The sequence below is a fragment of the Thermobia domestica genome, chromosome 10 (genome assembly GCF_964235325.1).
Source record: "Thermobia domestica chromosome 10, izTheDome1.hap1.1, whole genome shotgun sequence".
Taxonomy (NCBI): Eukaryota; Metazoa; Arthropoda; class Insecta; order Zygentoma; family Lepismatidae; genus Thermobia; species Thermobia domestica.
Genome location: NC_137463.1, coordinates 64,317,876 through 64,341,279, shown reverse-complemented (window position 1 = coordinate 64,341,279; position 23,404 = coordinate 64,317,876). Strand labels below are relative to the sequence as shown.

At 33.3% G+C, this 23,404-nt stretch overlaps 1 protein-coding gene across 1 annotated transcript in view; it reads left to right on the top strand.

Moving 5' to 3' along the window:
- The window catches only part of LOC145662484 (uncharacterized), a 534,791-nt gene that overhangs the window by 493,374 nt on the left and 18,013 nt on the right, over window positions 1-23,404 (top strand). Inside the window, exons 79-83 of the mRNA XM_081728093.1 lie at window positions 469-534; window positions 2,783-2,851; window positions 8,130-8,234; window positions 10,981-11,046; window positions 16,724-16,804. Of these exons, the coding sequence (XP_081584219.1) occupies window positions 469-534; window positions 2,783-2,851; window positions 8,130-8,234; window positions 10,981-11,046; window positions 16,724-16,804 (387 nt within the window). The remainder of the gene's footprint in view (window positions 1-468; window positions 535-2,782; window positions 2,852-8,129; window positions 8,235-10,980; window positions 11,047-16,723; window positions 16,805-23,404) is intronic.

Sequence of the window (23,404 nt, the reverse complement as noted above, 5' to 3'; positions counted from 1 at the left end):
TTGTTTGTACTTAGAATTTGAACATAATCCCTAAGATGAACTTACCTTACTTTTTGTATCCAAAAAGTAATTATATATGTAATCAACAGTTTAACACTCTTACATATAATAAAATAAGTAATTTAGTGTGTAAACAGTTTTCTCTATGCCATTCGCTAGTCCTAGAAATCCAATTAATACTTATTTTTAATATTGTTACCTTTCACAAATGCCATTGATTTATATCGTATTGTATGTCCTGAGTCCTTTTAATTAGAATTAAATATTTTATGGTATTGTGTAAATTTCACTTTGTAATTTGAATATTAATATAATATTATTTGCTTAGGAAATAGGGATCCATCAGATATACAAAACTGTCCTTCATTTTAGAGGTTTTGTTTTATTATACTTTCCTTAATTCTAAATCCAAATTAAACAAGTGGTAATGGAAAATAATTATTTAATTCCGGATTTATTATTTTTCAGCAAGCACTCGAGAAGTTGAATGCCACCTTTTCGGAAATAAAGAAAGATGTTTTACTGGCCGAACAAGTAAGCTTTAAATATAATATGACCATTGTTTCTATATTTGATAAGAACGTATTAAAAATTATGTAGAAACCAAAATCAAGCAATCTTTCTACAGTTGAATATCAATTAAGTATGCTGACTTTCGGACTTTCTGGAAATAAAACAGAAACCTCAAATGTTTCCTGTTGTTTGTGAGGTACTTGAAAATTAATATAATAAAACTAGACTCATAAATATTTTTCATCAACACTTTTTATTCATTATGCTCTGAAACTTCAGTTTGGTTAACTCATTCTGGATTTCAGTATTCATAGTTAAATATTTTATTTTTTAGAAACCAATATTTTCATGTTTTAAAACCATTTAACGGACTCTGTAGGGTGTATAAAGTTATCAAGTTATTTTTTCATTTCAATGTCGAAGTGATTAATGTCAGAAATAAAAAGTTCAATTAGAGATGTAGCAAGATTCAACCAAAAAAATGTTGAGATTTTACCTCAAAATAGTTATAAACTATCAATAATCCATTTGCGAAAAGGAAATAGCAAAATCTCTTTTAAGTGTTAACAAGAAAATGGTAGCATGATACTTAGGAATCTGAATTCTTTGATAACACAATACCTGTAATTATGTGATCAATCTGCTTTTAGATCAGATTTTTGTTTGAAAAAAGTGCTTCTAATATGAGATAATATAGGAATCTTTGTGACAAATATTAGAAATCATTGGTTACGTTATAATTCCCGAGTGAGAGATATGTGTAGCAAGTGACCATATAGAATTTAGTTAACAGCAATGCCATTTATTACAACCATATGGGCGTTCTAAAGAGTATTGCTCAAGTTTATAATTATATTGCTGTAATATTATAAACAACTTGTAGAAAATTTAAGAACCCTTAACTGACAATATACAATTATTTAATTAATATATTTCACATCTATTATCTTTGCGTTGTAAACGATAGTCATGAAAAATTCATAGGAAAAGTTTTGCCACTGCTAGAGATTTCAATGCAACTAGTATTATATAGTTTTTGGCTACGACTATTACTCATTTACTCTATTGTCCGCACTGCTCTACTAATGGCATTGATGATGACAATATTCCTGAATAACCATGATACTACAATATCTAAAATAGTTGTCTCCCGGTTGCCTGGAACAGATGAATTGATTTATTTCAAAGCTTTAACATTTTGTGTATTCATTCGTTTTATATTTATATAAGCCTAAGATAATTGTTTCGCATGAAATATACAATTTTGGAAAAAGTGTTACACCTATAATAACCCTTCTAATTTTATAATTATTGTAAAGTAGTGAAACATTCTATAAGTTATAAGCAATTCTATTAAAACATTCGATAATATTAATGTCCAGGAACTCCAAAGCCGAATTCCAGCTGATCATTATATAACGGACCTTCCATATGTAGAAAAGCATTACATTAGTCGTTGGCATATATAAACTTTCATGTTTATTAATTAGCTTATTATTTGTTTACTTCTTTCATATTTATATTTACACTGCAATTAATACAGAATTTCTTTCCCATCGGCAATAAACGCATTACAGATAATAATGCTATTGCAAAGAAATAATACTAAGAGCGAGAATCGACTTTTATTTAACAATGATCTCTTCTTGAGCATGGGACATGAGGAGAAAACACGAACCTTAACAGAGACACAGTATTCCAACTGAGTAAAACATGTACAGCAATCATATCCCGCCTTTTCCACCACCAATCAGAAGAGTCAAATCATACATACATGAGTATATATATTCCATACACTCTATTGCACCATCATATGCGTCTGAAGATGAGGACGATGTCAGCCCTCGAAACGTCGCAAGATATAACAGTAATTACCTGGCTGCTAGCCCTAGAAGACTTGCTCACAATAATATATAAGATGAACAGGAAAATCATTCCTTTTGACAGGTTACGTCAAAATTTTATATGTATTATGTGACTAGAGAAAAGTATTTCATATAGCTGGTTAATAGAAAGAAAACAATTTTATAGTGAGAGGATGTAGACATAATTTAAATACGTACTAATTTAGACATTTGAGTACTTCTCGCTTTCTCGACAAATTATTTTTCAAACCTTATCATTTGTAAACTTCAAAGATTATCTCCTACGATTAATCTGTTTTATATATAATTTCATAATATCGTAGTTTCTCCATGATATTCTTTTATCAGATACATACAGTTGGTACTTTCTATTTTAAACATTAAAACAAAACAATTTGTTTCAGTTTCTTACTAGTCTTTTCCATCCGTTTAATCGAGTTGCAGAGCTCGCCAGACTTGTTTTACAGCAGAAGGTAAGTCTTGCACTTACAACTCAATCAGTTAAAAATCTAGGCCCATACATTTTAGTTGTTTCAAGAGTGTTTTACAAGCATTTGGAATTTATAAAATAAAATGTGTGTCGGTAGTTGCTTCTGCTACAATATAAAGTTTAAATTCTTGAAGAGCTTATAAAAAGTACTGAATTAAATGTTAAATTATTGAATAGGAGTGTTAATTTTTGGCTTGTTTTTGTTGCGTATGAACTGACTTGTGCCGTACGTTCATGTAATTAGGAAGAAGTGTAAAAGAGGCTTTAAATTCAAGAACGTAAATCACTATATAATGCATTACTAAATACAACTGCATAATACATTAAAATATGTATAATGTTTGCTTTATTATTTTTAAAAATACATATCAGCAAGTACCTTAAAACCATTTATCGTCGTCGTTCTAGCAGGAGTCCTACCTCCAATTTCATGCTTTTGAATTATGTACATGCTGTATTGAAGAAAATATTATCTATAGGCTGGCAGAACTCACTAATTAATATTGTTTTCTGTTTCCAAGAAATAGAGATATAGCCGTTTCATTATGAATGAATTTCCAGTTTTCTATTCCTGGAGAAGCCAATAAGAGCAATTAATGATTTTCGCTTGTTGCGCAGGAGTTAAGTACAGAAATTGGTGATTTCTACTTGTTAATATCTTACAAAGTTTTCAAACAGAATTCTAACAAAGAACTTGAAAGCAACAATGGCTGTGGTTATCGCGATAGTGGCATTTTTTTAAACAAATTGGTGTAGCCTACTTCTGCCTGCTAGCATTTCGTTAAACAGTAGTGTGTTGCTGTTGGTGATAATGTTGGAGCTAAAATCTTTTGTGAAGTCTGTAATTCATAGATGGAAAGTAGAAATCATCTTACGGTCCACTATGCGAAACATAAGTCAGTCAACTTCTTTCAACGACAAATCAGAATCATCCTCTTCGTATCAGGAAGCCAACTCAAGATCTGATGTCTGAGTGTGAAGACGGTAAAACGTATACAGTTCTGGAGAATGTCACCACTAAAGATTTGATGACTGTAAGTATTCGGATGCCTGTAAGTAGTCCTCATTGCTAAATTAGCCAAAGTAACTTCACTCAGAAAGTCAGTGCACTGGAAAAATGGATTGTAGGTACGGAAAACTCCATGAAGGGTTATAATGGCAAAACAACTTTCACAGAATCAAATGCAGACACAACTAGTAGTAAAACTGGTCAGGTAGAAGATCGTGATTACCTTGTTTGGGACGAAGAAGATGGTGTTTTGCATGTGGCAAATAGACCTGTCACTTCAACTCATGCTAATAATGTGCTCCTGACAGAGATGTGTGTAAGTGATAAATATAACACAGATAATGAACAACAAGTAATTTAATATAATGTGTCAAAGAAGAGGAACATGTGTTATAAAGCTGACCCACCTTCTTGGAACCGTTATATCATTTTAAAAATTACGAAATATTGCTCAGGCTTTTAATTCGCAAAATGCTGAATTTAGTGCTAAGTAACCGAAACCAGCAAGCTACAAATGGGCATTTATGTGCAGTGATAAGTTTACTGAAGAAGAAAGGAGCCAGTTCTGAGCAGCCACAATCGCACATTTTTAACTAATACAGCATAAAACAATCGAATAACATTGGCATTAAGAAAGTAAATAATAGCAATGAATCCTGTAGTATCAAAGCACACTTTGGAGATTATTAACAACCTAAACCTTATTTACAGAAAACTTTCAATTTTAAAAGCGCTTTATCTCAAAATAAATATTGTGGAGTTAGTGATTTCTGCTTGAACGACAACGATATGCAATACGACAAAGACATTTTTTTGGATTAAACAAAATTTTGTATACTCTAGTAAGAGAAGGAAAGTTGCCTACGCTTCGGTAGTTAAAATGTTTGAGCATGTTGTATTTTAACATTTTTCTTTAAATGTGTATTCTATGTTACTTTTTAATCGTATCAATCATTCAATTATATATTGTTTGCAAACTAATAGAAACGCCATGATTAGTTATTTTAGTTTGGTCGTATACTGTGATTTGAACATCTTAGGCTAGATATATAGCTTATTACAAAATACTGAATTTATCCATTTTGATTCAACAATAGAACTTCGGTTATATTACAGATTATTACCGAATATTGTAATAAGATTGTTCTGTTATATTACAGATTTATAATATAACTTATTATATAACTTAATGTAACTCATTAAATTATATTACAGATTATTATTTAAATGCACAGAACAATCTTATTATGATATCCTTCGAAAAATTATATGAAGAGAAAGAAATAACATGTTTTGAACTGTACGCATATCAGGACCATGTATTAACTCAAATAATAAATAAACATTATATTTTAAATATTTGCATTACTTTAGTAATAGTTTTTCAACCTACACCAGGGAAATGTAACTCGTTCCTATATATTTATTATAGTACAGATTACAAAAAATACGTTAAACAGTTATAACAAAGATTCTAGAAGGGATGACAAAAGATTTCAATATTCATAGTATAGAACACACTACGCAAAGTTGGAAATTTTAAAAATATAACGGAATTCATCTTATGGTAAATGCTGCAGAACAGTAGTTATATGTATGTTTTAGTCTTATAGTACTTTCTACGTAACCCTATCCTGTAGCAAAATACTTTACAAAGAAATTGGAAATGTTAATACGTTCTTTCAACTACCCGCGAAAGCTTTAGAAACAAAACTAATATTAAAAATAAAATATTCTGATTCTGTCACAGAATTTACTGTAATGACAGGAAGTCTCGTATTGTTTAAACGATCCTCCTCTGGAATGTCAGGTTATTTCATGCAGGAGAACTGAAAACGAGTAGAGAAAAGTACTTATCTCTGAGTCTTGGTATTGCTTACTGATCCCAGTAGAAGGGACGAAGCTCTCGAGAAGAAGTCATCATCAAGCTAAAATGATGCCTTAACACGCACTTTTAATCTGGGATGAAATGCGGGAGTATCTTCATGTGCGGAGTACCTCTACTTGACAGGTGGTAGTCAGTGAAAGTATGTAGGTAAGATGAATCGGGATTGAATGCGCCCCTTGAGAAGTGTTTGGGCTTGCAAGATTGGGTTAGAGTATGCCAGGCTGTGGTTATCCCGTGGCCATTCGGTACTATACATGAGCTTATCCCAGGAAATAGGGTAATGGCAAGCATGTACAGGATTGGAGCTTGACTTGCAGAACACGGGAGGGTATGTTTCGCTGGCAGGACGGTCTCCACCAGTAGAAAAACTGATACACAATTAGACTTCAACCTGATCACTCAGCAGACGTATCCCAATCCCTTACGGAGTAGAAGTTACATCGCAATTTGTGAATGTAGGTAAAGGATACACATTGCGGTGAATTGTGTGCACGAGGACAAACATTGCACATTTGAGGAATTACGGACCTGACGCTTCTAGTGGTCCGGCCCAAAACTTGAGCCGAACGGCCGCAGCAAATCTTGCCAAATGTGGAGGTAGACAACTCGAACATAATATCTTACAGAACAATCCGAAATTAATAATTTGCTTTGGTTTCAGAAAGATTATGAGTGTTGAATAACATTCTGTTGTAAGTTTTGTACAACGACAGTTTATACAAATTCATAAGTCTAGTACTTTTTAGAACATACGATCCGATAAATTTAACGAGCTTCATCTAGGGACTTCTTCATGAAACCTACAAATGAAACGCAAAAATAAACAAATTGGTGTGTAATTTCTAACGCTTAGGATCACATTTATGTTACAGTATGCAACCAATTTAATGAATTTCAATTTCGTCATCATAGTTACCTGAAACTTCGTTAGGGCCGCAGTGGTAGACCACTCACCTCTGGTGCTTGGCGTCCCGGGTTTGATCACAGCTCCCGCCAAGTAAACTTTCTGCTGGACAAACACCACATTCGTGGGTTTCGTTGGGGTTCCCCTTTCCTCCCACTTTCTTCATTCCACCATTTCATTCATTACTCATCATCACCGTACCCTTTAGCCTAAACGGCGTAACCCTAGGACGTAAAACTCAAAGATTTCATTTCATTTTCTGAAACTTCGTTAAACGTCTTTTGAGGAAAACTTATGGTGAAAGAAATTATCAAATTGTAATATTGAATCAACGGATGAAAACTGTTCGCCAAGATTATTAAAAAATAACTTCCAAAATTCCCGCATACTGTATGTGAGGCACAAACTATTATAAGGGAATAGGGAAGGCCAGAATGTAATTCGGAACAAGAGGATAAGTGCATACTTGTGACCACCGAATGTGATAGAAATAAGAGCTCCAAACATATAATACTAATATTTGAAGTAGTATTAGAGAGCAGATGAATGTTGTGCTTATCAAAGATTTTCACTAATAAAAATCTCCACAGTTGTGTTGCAGTAGACAACATTAATTAAAGTACTGGCCAGGAAGAAAACTATTTTGGTACACAAAAATACATGTCAATTACGTTGGACATTAGAATTCAGCCATACGGTAAGACAAATTAAATTGTGAACTATTTCAAAATAATATGTGCCAATATATTCTTAGAAGCAACAAAAAAGTGTTGGTGTCTTGTCCAGAACAATTAGAGGAGAATGGAGTAAACTTAGTTCCTGTTTGGAGATGTCACACAGGCAGCTTGGTTCGGTTAGGCTTTACATAAATTTGGGGGAATAACTAGGAAAGAAGGTATTTAAAACTCGCAATGCCTTTGGACAAAGTACTTCTAGGAACATATTTATCATTCCACGAAGAATAAAGACCCTAATTCAAATCTCTGAAAATAATATCCACAAGAAGAAAAGAAAAACCAAAAACTTTTATCTGGGAGGAACACCATTCTACTTCAAATTGATCTTCGCTTGAACAAACTCATTAGATTTTTTCAAAAATCAACACCAACATAATCCACGGAAATTAAAATTTCTATCAGGCTTTTCTACATGTTCGGAAAGGAAATATAGCAGAAAAATTGCAGAAGCCTATTCGAAGAGTATACTGGTTGTGTCATACCATGTTAAGGACTAAAGGAGGCAATTTGGATAAAAGGAAACATTCTAAATCTTACCGCTTATTAAACTTTTTACCTTCTGATTTGTATTTCCGTTACTATTCCATTGTCAACGAAATTTGAAATTATTTAAATAAACGAGAATTAGTTTATTTAAAAATTGCATTTTCTACTCACTTTCCCAAAAATGTTTTTAGTAATGGAGACAAACAACTAGACAATATAAGTGCATTTTTCTTTCAGTTGGTTGACCAAACCAGGGAGCAGTTTGAGAAGGAACATGGAGAAGCTCGAGCTAGATTAGATGCTTTCTTGGCCAAACTGTATGAAGTCAATAACGGAACCTTGGTAATAAAGTTTGCATAACTTGACACGTTATTAAATGTTTTATAGCTATAAAGAAAGTCTTAAAATTGTTATTTATTTAAACAAAAAGTGATGTGCTGTACACACGTAAAGGAGTTTGATATTACCTCAATTAACATTGAAACAGTGTGGTAGAGTTTTATCAGAGATAAAATTTATTCTTACTACGTTTAATCGATTGAAGTGTGCCTTTGTACAGCTCCGTCCTGGACCACTGGTCTTTATTCACCAGGACAAGTATTTAAACTTCGACACAACCCTTACAATTCCCGGTACAATTGTTAAATGAGAGAAAATAATTGAAGTTTGATTCATTCTTTAACAAGATCTAGATTCATTCTGTCTTGTAATTCTTCTTCTATCCCGCATTTCTGACTAGCAAAAGACAAACTTATATTTCAATAATCAAGTATTTATAATAAGGTTATAAAAATAAAAGCTTATATATCTATCAAATGACAAACTTTATAACAGTAATGCAATTAATATAAACTAGAAATTGATTTGAACAAGAATGGTAATTTATAATAATATGTGGATTGATATCCTGCAATATATATATATATATATATATATATATATATATATATATATATATATATATATATATATATATATATTTCACGTTGCATACTCTTCACGCAATACATTTCAAAACTTCTTTTAAGAGTGGAAAAAGTTTCCGTATATAACAGGCTTTAATGTGATCAACGTGGATAATGGAAATTATTAATTTCTACTACTTCGGATTTCCATATCACTTCCGTCAGCGAAATCGATTCCTAACTATTAACCCTGTCAGTTCTAAACGATATTGATTGTTACCCACAAAATAGCCTTGAGATTATATGTCTCCCCGAGCAAAGAGACGAAAACACACTAAATGCAAAACAATGCTATTTTGTTAACGAGATGTCTTAACGTCTGAGATACAGATCAAATACTTATCTGCACTTACAATGTAGCAAACTGAAATAATAATTTTGTATCCATATGTCCTGGCTGAGTTCTTTGTTTATAGTGTGGCTATTTTAAAACTACCGTTAGTTATATTTTGAACGTAAGTTTCATCAAAAATAGTTTACTGCGTGTGTGACGGAAGATGAATATTCAACTCAAACTTGAGTTAAATTATTGATTGGGTCTCACGTAGTTGGTATCTAAAATTCAACTGTAGTGTAACAATACACAAAATACAAGACAGTGCTACTGGGCGTCACATAACATATCAAATTAACGTAAAAAAGATGTCATTTTTACACCAGATATTATAAAGTTTTTGGCAATGAGTCTAGTAATAAAAATCATGATTTCTAAGAGAAACTATATGTAGCGAAGAGGTATTAAGAGGGAATAAAGGTTTTAGGTATAGCAACATATCGTGGAATAGTCTTACCCCATACGACGAAGATCCATAGTCGTCCTTCTCTCTCCCTTTCTTGGTGACGGCAGACTTACTTGTGCTCTATCATCGTCCTCTATCAGGACCCAACGCAGGGCCAAATCAAAAGACCTTGTTCGCCACTTTTCGACCCGTTTTATTCTGGCTCTCTCATTCGTCAATAATTGATGGTACATTATCACTTCCACCAAATCACCTGATGGCGGTCATAACCCAGAATAGACATAAGTGAAGTCTGTATTTCCTCATGAAGCTAGAGCTGACAATAGCTGAAAATTCAAGTGGTAAGCAAGGAAAAGAGCAAAGCTGAAGCTGTTAGGAGACAAACATTTCCTACGTCGGTGCTTCGAAGATGCTTCAATAGCCATGGTGGCTGTGTGCAGCGGATAATTCCACAGACGCTGACACGACACAAAATTTAGAAAAGTGACTGATAACATCAAAAAGAAACATCGACTTAACGTGTGTGAGACTTTAGTAATGAGACGTAAGGGGGAAAATAATGGAAAGTGCTACCAATATTTATTGCAAATCATTTACAGCTACAAGGACGTCCTTGTAGTAATGCAAACAGAAAGTAAATAGTTATTTGTAAAATACGATGTCAGCTGGCGATGTCGATGGTCGGTGTAAATAACATCTAATGGTGATGAACTCCAATAGCGAAGCCTGTTAGGCTCTCAATGGATGACTGACGGGATTTTAATTTAAATAAAACTGGCGGTTTGGATTTCGTATCCAATAACAGTAGTTTTACGTATCACATGGCCTCAGTGATGAACCACACGCAAAAAACCGCATCATTAAAACTAAAATACCAAAAACACTAAGCGGAGTTCACACTAACATTTTAGTTAAAACCTATGAATAAAACATATAGCCGTCCGTATTTTGATGGTGTTCACGTATAGTATATAGTGATGGTGTTCACGTTCACCTATATACTTGAAAAAGTATATGCACTTTATTTATATTTTCTCCATTACGTTTCAGCTATCGTTTATTGAGTTTGATATTGTTAGCCTGACGATTTTATTGTTTCCTTCTTCTTGGAATGTACTTTGCTTCATGCGAAAACTCTCAACTTTATTTTGAAATGACAATTTAACTCCTGCACTAAGTTGAATAGTGTCGAGAAATTTTGCAAATATTACATTCATGTCATATTCTTACCTATAGAATTATAAATAGACGTGTGATTTTAATAAAATTGTTATGGAAGAATTAAACGAATTCGTAGTACATATATGTAGTAAGAAAATATTGAAATGTAACAGGATTATGGTTCACACCACAAGCATTATAATATTACTTTCTTTCTTACAGCCTGTAACAAACGAGTTCCTTCAAGAAGTTACGGACAACCTTGTAGCGATTGCTAAAGCAAAACTTGTAAGTATTTATCTTATTACATTCTGGATATCAAACATATCCTACTAAAATGCATTTATTCCCATTTTATCAACATGAACAACAACTGGGCATTATAAAACGATAAATATAACTCTGTTCTTAATAGCTAAATTCTAAATCTGGCACCAATTCAATAACAACAGTCTAACTTTACTTGGAAAATTTGAAATATTTTATGTATCACAATTATATTTTCTTGTCAGGAAAAGGGGCACATTTCTAACAATCTAAATTTCTATAATTATAACATTCTCATTACTAATTCAAATATCAATTTCTTTTATCTTCTTTGTCTCGTGAACACACCAAAGCTCTCCTACGTCAGCAAATATTATCGTTGTACAAAAGTTTTCGAATAATTTGAGTTTTACAAATTGTATTACATAGTGGTTGTCAATATATAACTTTTAAGAAGCAAAATGATTTTCGTCAGCTTTACGTCCCTAAGTTATACCTTGTAGTCTAAATAATGTATGATTAATGAATATAAACCAAGGACAAATTTTATTGAACCATAAATTGGCGGGATATAGGATTAGTCTACGAGTCCCTGCAAACAAAATTGGGCACTGCAACACGTAAATATAATACCGTCTATTTCGTAAATTATTTTGAGTTTTAATTAACACGATACATTAATATATTGAAGTAAAAATACTGAACATCACATATAACGTGCAGTTTCAATTATGTTACAAGTAACCAGAGTAAGGCAATGATTTTTCATAATAATATTTAATAAGCTTCCTCATTGAACACCATTTGATCTATATATCATGTCTTTATTGCTATCATACGAAAACGTTTTCAATTGTTTCTATAATTAATTCCACTCCACGTTAACCCTCATAGAGTGTTTAGAGCTAAAATTCGCTGCTCTAGTGTACATAATATAGAACCAGAGTAAGGCGATGATTCTTCATTATAATGTTTAATAAATTTCCTTATTAAACACTATTTGATTCATATATAATGTTTGTATTGCAATCATGTGCAAGTGTTATCAATTGCTTCTATAACTAACTACAGTCCAAATTAGCCCTCGTAGAGAGTTTCGAGCTAAAAGTTGTTCCTCTGGTGTACATAATATAGAACCAGAGTATTTATATGATATGTTGAATTGCAGTCATTAACAAATGTTATCAATTGTTTGTATAAATAATTCCAATCCAATTTAGCTATAATAAAACGTTTAGAACTAAAATTCACTCCTACAGGTACAGAATATCGGGTTGATTCTTAATTAGACATCCCGGAAATTGAACATGTTACGAAATTTCTGATTGCACTGTAATAGCCTCGGTCCCGAAAACCGTGTCTTATTTACGAATTTACTATAGTGAGCAATATCTGGCATGTTCTTCAAACCCTTAATAACTTAGCATTTCCATCATATACTACTGTTTTGCGCTAAATAAAACATGGAAATGCAGAGTCTTTGCTAGATTATTTGATAAGTATTATTACAACTGTCTTCATAATTATGTGTAATTTTACGTAGAATATTCTATTCATTCTATTTACTTGGTATTAGAATTTTTAGAATTAAATGTTAACAGTTTTAGTACAAATACCACTATACAAAAAACGAGACCTCCAACTGATAATGCTAAAAGAATAATTAGTAAGAACGTAAATTGTGCTTTATACCATCGTAATATAGTAACATAGTATAAAAAAATCAATATATAGAGTTATATTAACCGACACCTTTAGCTATGCCCAGTGTGTTGGAAAAATAACGGAACTTTTCACATTAAACAAAACGAACTAGGTATTGTACAATGTGTAATTCCTTTTGTTTAAACTACACCCTTTCTGATAAATACAAGGCTAATGCTTGCATACAGATTTTAATGCCCCATTTCGGTATCGTCTCAATGGCACGGGTCAAAGCAGACTGGACGTGTGTAACATATATTGATCATAACTTGTTCCAGTTGTGGCCAAATTTAATTTTAGGAATAAGAAATAGCCACACGGTGAATAATCAGGTGAATACGGAGCATATGCTAACATCTGGGTTTGTTTTTGGTCATTAGGTAATGTTTGCGTACAAATCAAGCAAAGACTTTCCGTTTCCTTAAGTCATTTGTCTAAATTTGTGTGAATCATGCCTTTCGTCGAATTTAATTTCTCCACCATCCATCTCACAGCCGAAATCTCATCGCGGGCAATCATTTCGCAAACTTTTTCACCAACTCATTTCAATGTTTGTTTTTCGGTCTACTTGCCTTTGGGTGGTCCTCCACTGACTGACAACCGTATACCATTCAAACACACGTGCAGGAGGTAAGCACATATCATAATAGACTTGTCTTATCATTTTCAATGTTTGTGTTAATGTTTTCTCTAACTAGAAACAAAATTGGCTCTAGTGTTTTCGTGACGATGTATCACGAGGTATACTCATTTCTGTAGCTATAACTTGACACACTGCTAATCGGTTCTCATGATTGTGTTCTCGTTTTCTTCGGTAGATAATCAGCTTCCGATGATATATTGCTATCATAAAATTCCAAACTCTTTCAAAATTTATTATATAAGTGTAGAATACCTAATTCAAAATTTGGAAGAACATTATTATTTTCAAGAATTTCGTAGGTCAGCCTGAAGGAAACATGCAACATTACAAATGGGAGCATGAAGTGACAAAATTAACAATCTATTGATATATGTTCACAATTTGGTTTTAATACAAAAGACACAATAGGAATTCTGTTCTGAAAGAAGGCGAAATATTTGAAACAATTTTGCTTTGATGTAACATATACAATTGGGATTTTGCTCAATCAATGCCACATAATTTGAAACCTATCATCTAACTAAAGAAGCAGAGCGATATCAGAACACGCAATCTGTAAGACCGAATTTTAATCACATACTAGAATTATATTTTAATTATGTCAAAGAAGATTAGAAAACACAAATGGAAAATAACTGGAAAAAGTATTTCAAAACTCTTGAATTAGAGAATATAAATTGATGTATGGATTTTACTGTGAATCTCAAGACATTGACAGCCCATTCAGTAAAATTTCCACAGCCAATTGATACATTCACTTATATTACGTTTTACAATGGTTAGTGTACCATATGTATACATAATAACTAACTTAATCAAGTTTATTACATAATTTTTTAAAATCATTAATAACAATTTAACGCAACTTTATTTCACTTCTTAACACTAACATTCATGCATTATATCAAGTCATTCAACGTTGACTGCTTGCATTTCCTATACTTATAAATACTCATCATCATAATTCAATATTAAATCATAATTTTTAATTTAGAGATCACTAACATCAAATATCCGAATCATATCATCCAAATATAACTTCCTTTCTTTTCCTCAATTTCTGGCATCTTGCTTCTCCAATAACGCCAATTAGCTCTCTACAAAGTAACCAAAAAGATCTTGTCGTTCTAATGCAGTAATAAACAAAGAGCAATACAGGGGATGGTACTTACCTTTCATCTAGCACTGTTTGTCAATGTTCCAGCACTATACAATACGCTACTGATAAACCTCGGAGATCAGAGATTCAAAGAAGTCCATGATTGGTCTCACTCATTAGGAAAGTGTCTCCCACGGGTGGCTGTTAAGAGAATTAAACACGTAGTAATCGGTTGGCCAAATGTTTGAAGAACATGGCTCATAACACAGTGTCTCTCAGCAATGTTGGTGAAGGGTATACGGGTCCTCTTAGACACATATGGCTTGGCACGATCATGCAGGACCAGCAGACTCTTGCAGTTCACAAACGCTGCCTCCTTCTGAAACACATCGTAGTGCATCCTTTGCACCTTCTGAGTAGAAGTCATCAATGATGGTCTGATAAGGTGGAAGGACCTCGTAATACACGAATTCCCGACAATCCCACCACATTGAGAGCATAACATTTTGTGGGGGCAGAGATGTTCTTAAGATGTAATGAACAAAATCACGTGACAACAATTAATGTTTGGTAGACTTAGGAATGTAAATGAGGACACACTTTTAGTCACCAGTGAAAAAGCGAGAAAAGATGGGGATGTTCAGGTGGCGAGTAAGCGAGGACAAATGGGTTGTCAATAGTGGTTCCTTGTTGGCTGTGGACAATGTGAGAGATACAAACTTGCATAACTTCTCTGACTTCCCTATCACATGTAGGTACTGTCTGACTATATCAGTGGACATACAATCCTTTCGCAATTTTATCCAACGTTAGCCCAATGTTCTCCTTTATGGTGGCTAATATAGCCTCTTCATTCGAAACATGCGTTCGTTCAGAGCGACGTTCATGCGAAAGACTCACATCTCTCGAACCTATGCCTGCCGGTGCGTTCTTTCACATTATTCTCTCCAAATGTCTGGCTTATGCGGTGACTTCATGCAACACCTGAGAGGCCGATTTTAAAATCATAACAGAAACACAGGCAAAAAAGCTGCTTTTGTACCCCATATTCTCTTCGACAATGGATTAGTTATGACTGCAATATGTGCCCAATGTGCATGTATTACTGAAAGTCGATTATCAGAAAAACTTCGGATCATTTTCTGGGCAGTGTGTCCTTTCGTTCCGTCTTTGTTACGATATGATTAATTGGGTGTGGAAAACGACATAAAAACTTTTTTTGTCTATGTTGTTCTTAACTGACTTGTGAACTACTTATAATAGAAATAATTTGTATGGAAAGTAATTTACAACAGATTAAAGTGACAAATATTATATGCCAATTAACCATTAACACTGAAAGTAAGAGAAACGAACATCTCTAAAAATAAATAATTTGTCTTTGTGTGACTTATGATATTCCCCGTTTATTATTTGCTAGGACTACATCAATTATATATCATTAAGGGTATAGTGATAACTCCAAAAGGAAATTGAATTTGTTAAAGAATACATTAACTCTCACATCTTCATAATTACTTCACTGATCCTATTAAATACTTTTTTTTTAAATATTCTTTGCGAAAGAACCTGAAATAGTCATAAATGGGTAAAAGTTTTTTAACGAAAGAAAATGATTTACTGCAATTGGAGAATGTACTCCTGCTATTGCCATAGATTTGGTCAATGATGCACATGCAAAACTCTTTTTATATCTGAAATACAAGTAATTTCTTTATCTGCAATATCAACCATGATAAAGTGTAACATTTGTAATGTAATTCTTCTTGTTTAATGTGCATTTGTTTTGTAATATTTTAGCGACCACCTTTTAATACAAACTTTTAAATATTAAAATGTATATTTTATTATTAAATTACTTTAGAAATTAATTGTTTATGCTAGTCTTCCTAGGGATGTGTTTGCAACATCTTCTAAATTTCATTTACTTTCCTTGCTGTTTTGTAACGTAATTAAATGGTTCCTTAACTTGTACCTTCGTTATAAAAAGCTTAATTTTTAATATTTCCAGGCTTAATTTCATATATAATTTATTTGTTTTTTTTAAAAAAAAGCTTCTAATCTATGCAACATCTTCATTGTATGCATTTTCAATTGCTAATTGGAAAATTAATTAACATTAAAGTTTAAATTTATTGAAATATCACTATTTTCTCTATAAGTATGTACTACATATTTTATCAAAATCAAAGAACTATATTTCTAATGATTAGTTTCAATATCATGTTGTTCATTTTATATTTTTATAACAGTCAGTTCTGAAGACGGAAGCCAAGTTTTATAACATGTTACGCAGTCTTCTTTATGGAGCGGCTGCGGATGCTACAATTCAGGTACGTTATCAAAAGTATAATTGTATTAGTCATCAAAATGTAAATGTAAAGGTAAAAAAGAATCATAATTTTCATTATTTAATGTTCAGAATTTCCAAAATTGTTATGTTTTAAAATTAATACTGTACCAAAATGTATATCATCTTTAACTGGACTCAATATTTTTTTCGGAACAGTGTGGTGTAATAATACAATACATTTAGTAAGAAATTTAATTTTGGAGATTATGCAGGACCTACGTAAAAGTAAACTGTTATTTTACAACTATATAAGAATATATATCAAGACGGTTTATCGTTTGACTATGGTATATTATTATATTATACTCATTCTCTTCAGTGGTTATTGAAAATTCCATTATAGGATCTTTTAAATATGATTTTCAAATGTTATAATTGGTGTATACGAAGGTTTTGTTAATTAAGGATAAATATAACTTTTATAAACCACCTACACTGAGAACGGATCACAGTATGATCTTCACGGTTCTCAAATTCGATTTATTGTTACATCAGACATGAAATATTGCGCCCTGGACTCATAGTGTATGTTACGATATGTTTCTCGAGATACTCATCACCCGTTATTTTAGCTGTACAAACGTATCAGACAACAGTTATGAAGATTTTTCCCTTCAATGTTTGACCTCAATGTTATAATGCTCTTTTCCTCCAATATTTATCATGAATGTTATGATGCTCTTGCCCTTCATATCTTAAAACCGGAGAGCTCGGACGAATGCCACCCGCTACACACCTGTTCTTGTCAAAAGTTGTACCTGTAAGATGTTCAAAGCAAGGTGAACAGACGACTGATAACTGATAACTAGGGTCAAATTCTCAATTGAACCAATTTGAGTGTGTTCGTTACTTTTTTCGTTCTACTACTGACAACCTTGCTAGTCTTGAATGCGAGATTCAACAAGTATGCATCCATACTTAGCACTTCAATGCCATATTTTTCAATTGAAGAGACTAATGATACTGCTTGGTGTTATATAATTTTGAAACAACTCCGTAACTGGGCATTTGTGATAATATAGCTAAATATTTATTCTAATTTTTTAACGAAAGAAGTTTCCGTAGTATTACCTGACGCTGCCAATAGTGTTCTACCTCCCACACAGGGTCCTGTACGTCGTCTGGTTTATATTTGTGATCTATTTATTTTTTTTTTTTTTCGTTTCAGATATCTTTCAATTATTACTCGACAACTTTAACCAATGTTAAATAATCTTGTTTGCCGGCCGAAAAACACCGAATTTCGTTTTTCTAATCCAAAACCATTGCATCTGTACTTCTCCTGTCAACGAACTCGCTTTGTTAATTCTCACATTTATCAGTTGCCAAAATTTGTACGAACAGTCAGAACTTTATCTTTGGCTTTTTACTGTCCCTTAGCGTGAATAACAGCCATTCTGGATCTTAAATATTCTTGATTCTGATCTCTAAACTTGCTTCTATTTCTTTCAAACCACAAGTTGTTGATCCTATAGTGGTCTTGGAATTATATCGTACTCTAAGTCCAAGTGAAACTTTGTTCGTATTATTTACTTATCAGCCTTTTTTTCTCTGCAACAATAGCTTTACACCATACACTGATTCGGACTTCGGCTATCATTGCTGCTAATCGTACTAAACTTTAACTAGTCTTCATGTTGAACCAAACATACTATCGCTACTAAAGCTTTGAGAGAGATTCCTTCTTCACTATGCAGCCAAAGGACGTAGTATCACGCTTGTAAATTTTATTTGTATATTGACCAGATTTGTCTGATCTTCAGCATGTCCTTCGACTAAATTGCAATTATATCTTCGACTTTACGACAGTCTCAACCCAGACAAATTTGTGTAATCCTCTATTTCTTAGTAGTAATTTAGTGTTACCACCATTAATATTGGCTCCGCCAAGGCTTCACTTTCAGTTTTCGTTAAACACTAAAAAGTGCAAAACTACCTCGGTGTTCTAGCAAGAATTTAAAGCGTTAAATGATTGAGCGATGGTCGATTATTATGTAATTTATATGGACGGTTTAAAAAGAGAGAATTTTGTCGCTTATGGCTCAGTCTTGGACGGAGATAGCTCAGAGCTCAGTCTCAGAATAATATGTACTACTGAACAAACAGCAGTTAAATTTGACGCAGAGTATGCAGTTTGTACCTCGCTACCTTGCGTGCTGATCTGCACTTACTTCCAAATTTGAATAAAAGCTTGCACATTATTTTCAGCAAACAATTTCGTGAAGGACATTCTTCTGAGATATGTTCGCCTACAGCAACAGGGCTGTACCGTCGTTTTCTGCTGGGAGCTTGTACGTGACAACATTTAAATAAACGAGTGTGTATATACAGCAGTCAAGAACGTTACAGTGTCATAATGTTTCCATGGGGCACTATCTCCTACGTACAGATACATTCACAAGCAGATTCGAACAAGACAAATAATAAGCCATATTAATTAAAATCTATTTTTGGGCAATTAACAATATTATCGCTTATTAAACGATGTAATAAAGTGACTTTAACGAGCTTACAAATAGGACGCATTCTGATCCCATGTAACGCATTCTGATTAGTACGTGTTGCTTACCGTCTGTATTGTGAAGAATGAATATTCCACCTCAGTATTCATCACATTCTTGTAGAATGTTGAGAATGCTCAAACCCTGAGAACCTTTCACGAATGTCAAAAAGTATTACTGAGGTATTAGGGTTAATGTGGTCTTATTGTGTGCCATTATGTTTTAGTCAGAAAATTAAAATAGCTAATTCAGTGTAATATATAATATTATTAGACTTGTCGTGTTATGTTATTGATATCGCTGTGTTAGAGTTATTTATTTGTTACGTATCTTATATTTTGTTGCATTAATCTTTGTAGACTACGTCTTTAATATTTATTTTTTTCTTCTTTTATTGTGTTATTTTGTAACTTTTGTCTGTAATTACATTTTAAAAGAAGTTTTATTATGACCATTTAATATAAAACGTTTGTCCGCTATTGACCTCATTGGGGCGGAAAGAAAACCCGGTTTCTAAAGATCCCATTAAGTTATATTTACTCATTTATTCGTAAGTAATAGCAAACGTCAAGCGAAATAAAACACTTACAGAGTCCTTTTCATCTTTTCCGAAATACTTGTACACTCCGCATCAAAAAATTGCGACAGCTAACGCCATGCAGCTAGATAACCGATACACACCTTCTTATCCCATAATCGTATCAGGTAAAGAGACCTCCTCTTTCTCCTCCAGCGTAGGTCGTATCTTCAATTCCAGACTACTAATACAAAGTGAACAAAAAAGGAAAAAACGAAAACAAAAAGGAAGAAAGAAAGAAAAATAAAATTCAATGAGTGCTATTTTACTGGTAATTTTTATCACAAATATTCTATACTAAAAGTCCAAACCGTATCATAATGAAAACTTACAAATGTTCAAATGGAAAATTGGATGTTACTTACAGTAGATGTAGCAGATATTGCATGTTTCAAATTTCAACATGAATAAATCAGATTGAATTATAGGATGGAAACAAATTTGTGTCGAACTAGTATAAATAAAATTTTGTTTTGAAATAACCAAAGAGGTTGCCATTTTCTAGTCTTTTCCGAAGATTTATCTGTTCCGAACATCCAGCATCACTTTCATCACTTGCGGATATAACGTTGTAATAGGCACAGATAGAATGAACATGCTCGAGCTCAAACGGATCATAGTGTCAGTCGGATGATGTTGGTTAGCTTATGGACCACCACTTGGTCGGGAATTCAAAGCCGTAGTAACCGGTAATTCGACTGAAACTCGGTAACCCAGATGATAAAAAATATATTTTGCTTATTCCCTTGCGTTTAAACAGTATTTCTTTCAGTGATGACCAGGACTGGAGATGTTACCCCCAGAGCACAAAAATTCGACGCTGAACTTGCCAGTTAATTACATTATCCAGGCCAGGTCTATTGGTCTCTTGCTCCGTTTTATCTTTTGAACATGCACATGCACATGAAGTGCGTTTGCGTGTGAGGAGGGAGAAGTGAAAAACAGGATAGGGAAACGTCAAGAAAGCGAGAGAGAGACTAATATAAATATGAATCATAATTATCGTTACAGTGTATGATGAAGAACACACACTGTTTATTCAAATTCTCGCCAGTGATGCATTTAAGTTCTCCAACAGAAGATAAATCTCTGCTTGCAGTCATTATTTTATGCGAAAAAGGTATAGTACCTGACGGGGAATCGAACCCAGATTATCCGCTTGGAAGTATGGTACTTTACTACTACACCACCGATTGCTTTACTAAACTCTGTCCAACAAATGCTGTAATATTTCTTTCTGAGAACGATAACACGAAAAGTGTTTACTGCAGACCAATGAAGTGTTTCGAATGTTCAGGTAAATCTCTTGCCCTTCCTCAACCAACATTCGTAAATTGTCTATATCATGATAAAGGTGTTTGCTTCCACATTCTTAGAAATTGCACGCCTGTATGAGAAATCGATTCTTCATTATCGCTTTGTAAAAATGCAACCTTTGCGTGAACAGGATTTAAACGTATGCCTGACAGCTTTATTAATCGTAACTCCATTACGTTACCGCTACGCTATCATACCACCTGAAACTAGAACCGAAATATTACTTACTTTAGCCTTGATCTTTGGAACGATCAAGCTTCTTCCTGTAAGGTTATTTGTACATAATGCACAACGAAATTAATTTATTTGGTGACCTAAAGAGAAATTAGTGCCCACTAGTAAAGGAAACAACATACAATCCAGGAAAAATTTCAGAAATAAAAACATATTAAGAATTAATTTCGCCCCGCAAGTTCAAAAGTATATAAATAATAATAATAACTATTATTATTATTATTATTATTATTATTATTATTATTATTATTATCGATTGGGCGCATTGCTGGGCTAAATTGTGAAAAGTAATAATATGCTCTGTTATTGTCACTTTTTCTATTACTAAATCGCTCTTTGATATCGGTCATTTTCGATATGTTTTATATTTCCTACGTTACAGAGCACTGCAACTTAAGTGTCATTGTTCATCTCAACCACCCGGCTAATTATAAATTCGTCAATGATATTGGTTAGTTTGATAATTTTTATGTCTGCCTCTCCTCTATTTTGCGCGATGAATTTGGATTTAAACGGCATTAGATGTAACACTCTTCATCTCAGTGACTCCAAAAATTGTAGATTCGATACTGATATCGGCCATTTTTCGTTCTCTTTTAAATATTGCTATCCTTCTCCCTTCCTTTAGTTACACCATGAAAGTGATATGAAGAAAACCATCTCCGGTTCGAACTTCATCTAGGTCTAAAATGTTATCGAGATTAGTAGGGGCTTTAGTTCTAGCATCAAAATGAAATAATTAAAACCATATCAGGCTCGAACCTCATCTATGTTAAAAATTTGATCGAGATAGGTAGTATGGTTCAAGAGTTATTAAGTTTTATTTATTTTTATATATCTTTCCCCTCCCCTCCGCTCCCCTAAGTTTTGCCATCAAAGTGATATGATGGGAACTATTCCAGGCTCGAAATTCATCCATGTTGAAAATTTTGATGAAGATCTGTCCGGTGGTTCAAGAATTATTAACTCATTAACATAGTCACATTTATTTTTATTTGCATTGATTTTTTGTATATCTCCCGTTCCACTGACTTCCCTACATTCCTCCCTCAAAGTGAAATGGTTTAAAGCATTCCATGCAGAGACGTAATCTATGTTGCAAATTTCATCCAGATTGGTTGTTTGATTCAAAACTTAAGTTTTCTTCATTTTTATATGGAGTTACAGCGGTAAAGTAATGAAATTACGACTAATACAGCTGTCCAGCATAGGTTCGAATCCTGTTCACGCCAAAGTTGCAATTTTTACCAAGTGATAGTGAAGAATCGATTTCTCATATTAGACGTGCAATGCTAAAGAATATGGAAGCAAATATCTTTATCATGATAGAGACGATTACCAATGTTGGTCGGGAAAGGGCAAGCGATTTATCAGGACAATCGAAACACTTCATTGATCTGCAGTAAACACTTTTCGTGTTATCGTTTTCAGAAAGAAATATTACACCATTTGTTGGACAAAGTTATAGGTAAAGCAATCGGTCGTGTACTGGTAAAGTACAATATTTCCAAGCGGAAAATCTGGGTTCGATTCCCCGTCAGGTATTATAACTTTTTCCCATGAAATAATGGCTACAAACAGATTTATCTTCACTATCACTGGCGACAATTCCAATAAACAGTGTTTGTGTTCTTCATCATACACTGTAACGATAAGTATGATTCACATTTATAGTCGTCCCTTCCTCCCCCTCTCTCTCTCTCTCTATCTTTATTTCTTGACGTTTCCCTATCCTGTCTTTGCATCTTTCACTTCCCCCCTGTCTCACACACACGCACTTCATGTGCATGTGCATGTTCCAAAGTTAAAACGGAGCAAGAGACCGATAGACCTGGTCTGGAAAATGTAATTAATTTGCAACTCCAGCGTCGAGTTTTGTGCTCTGGGGTAAACATCTCCAGTCCTGATCATCTCTGAAAGAAATAAGCAAAATATCTCTTTATCATCTGGG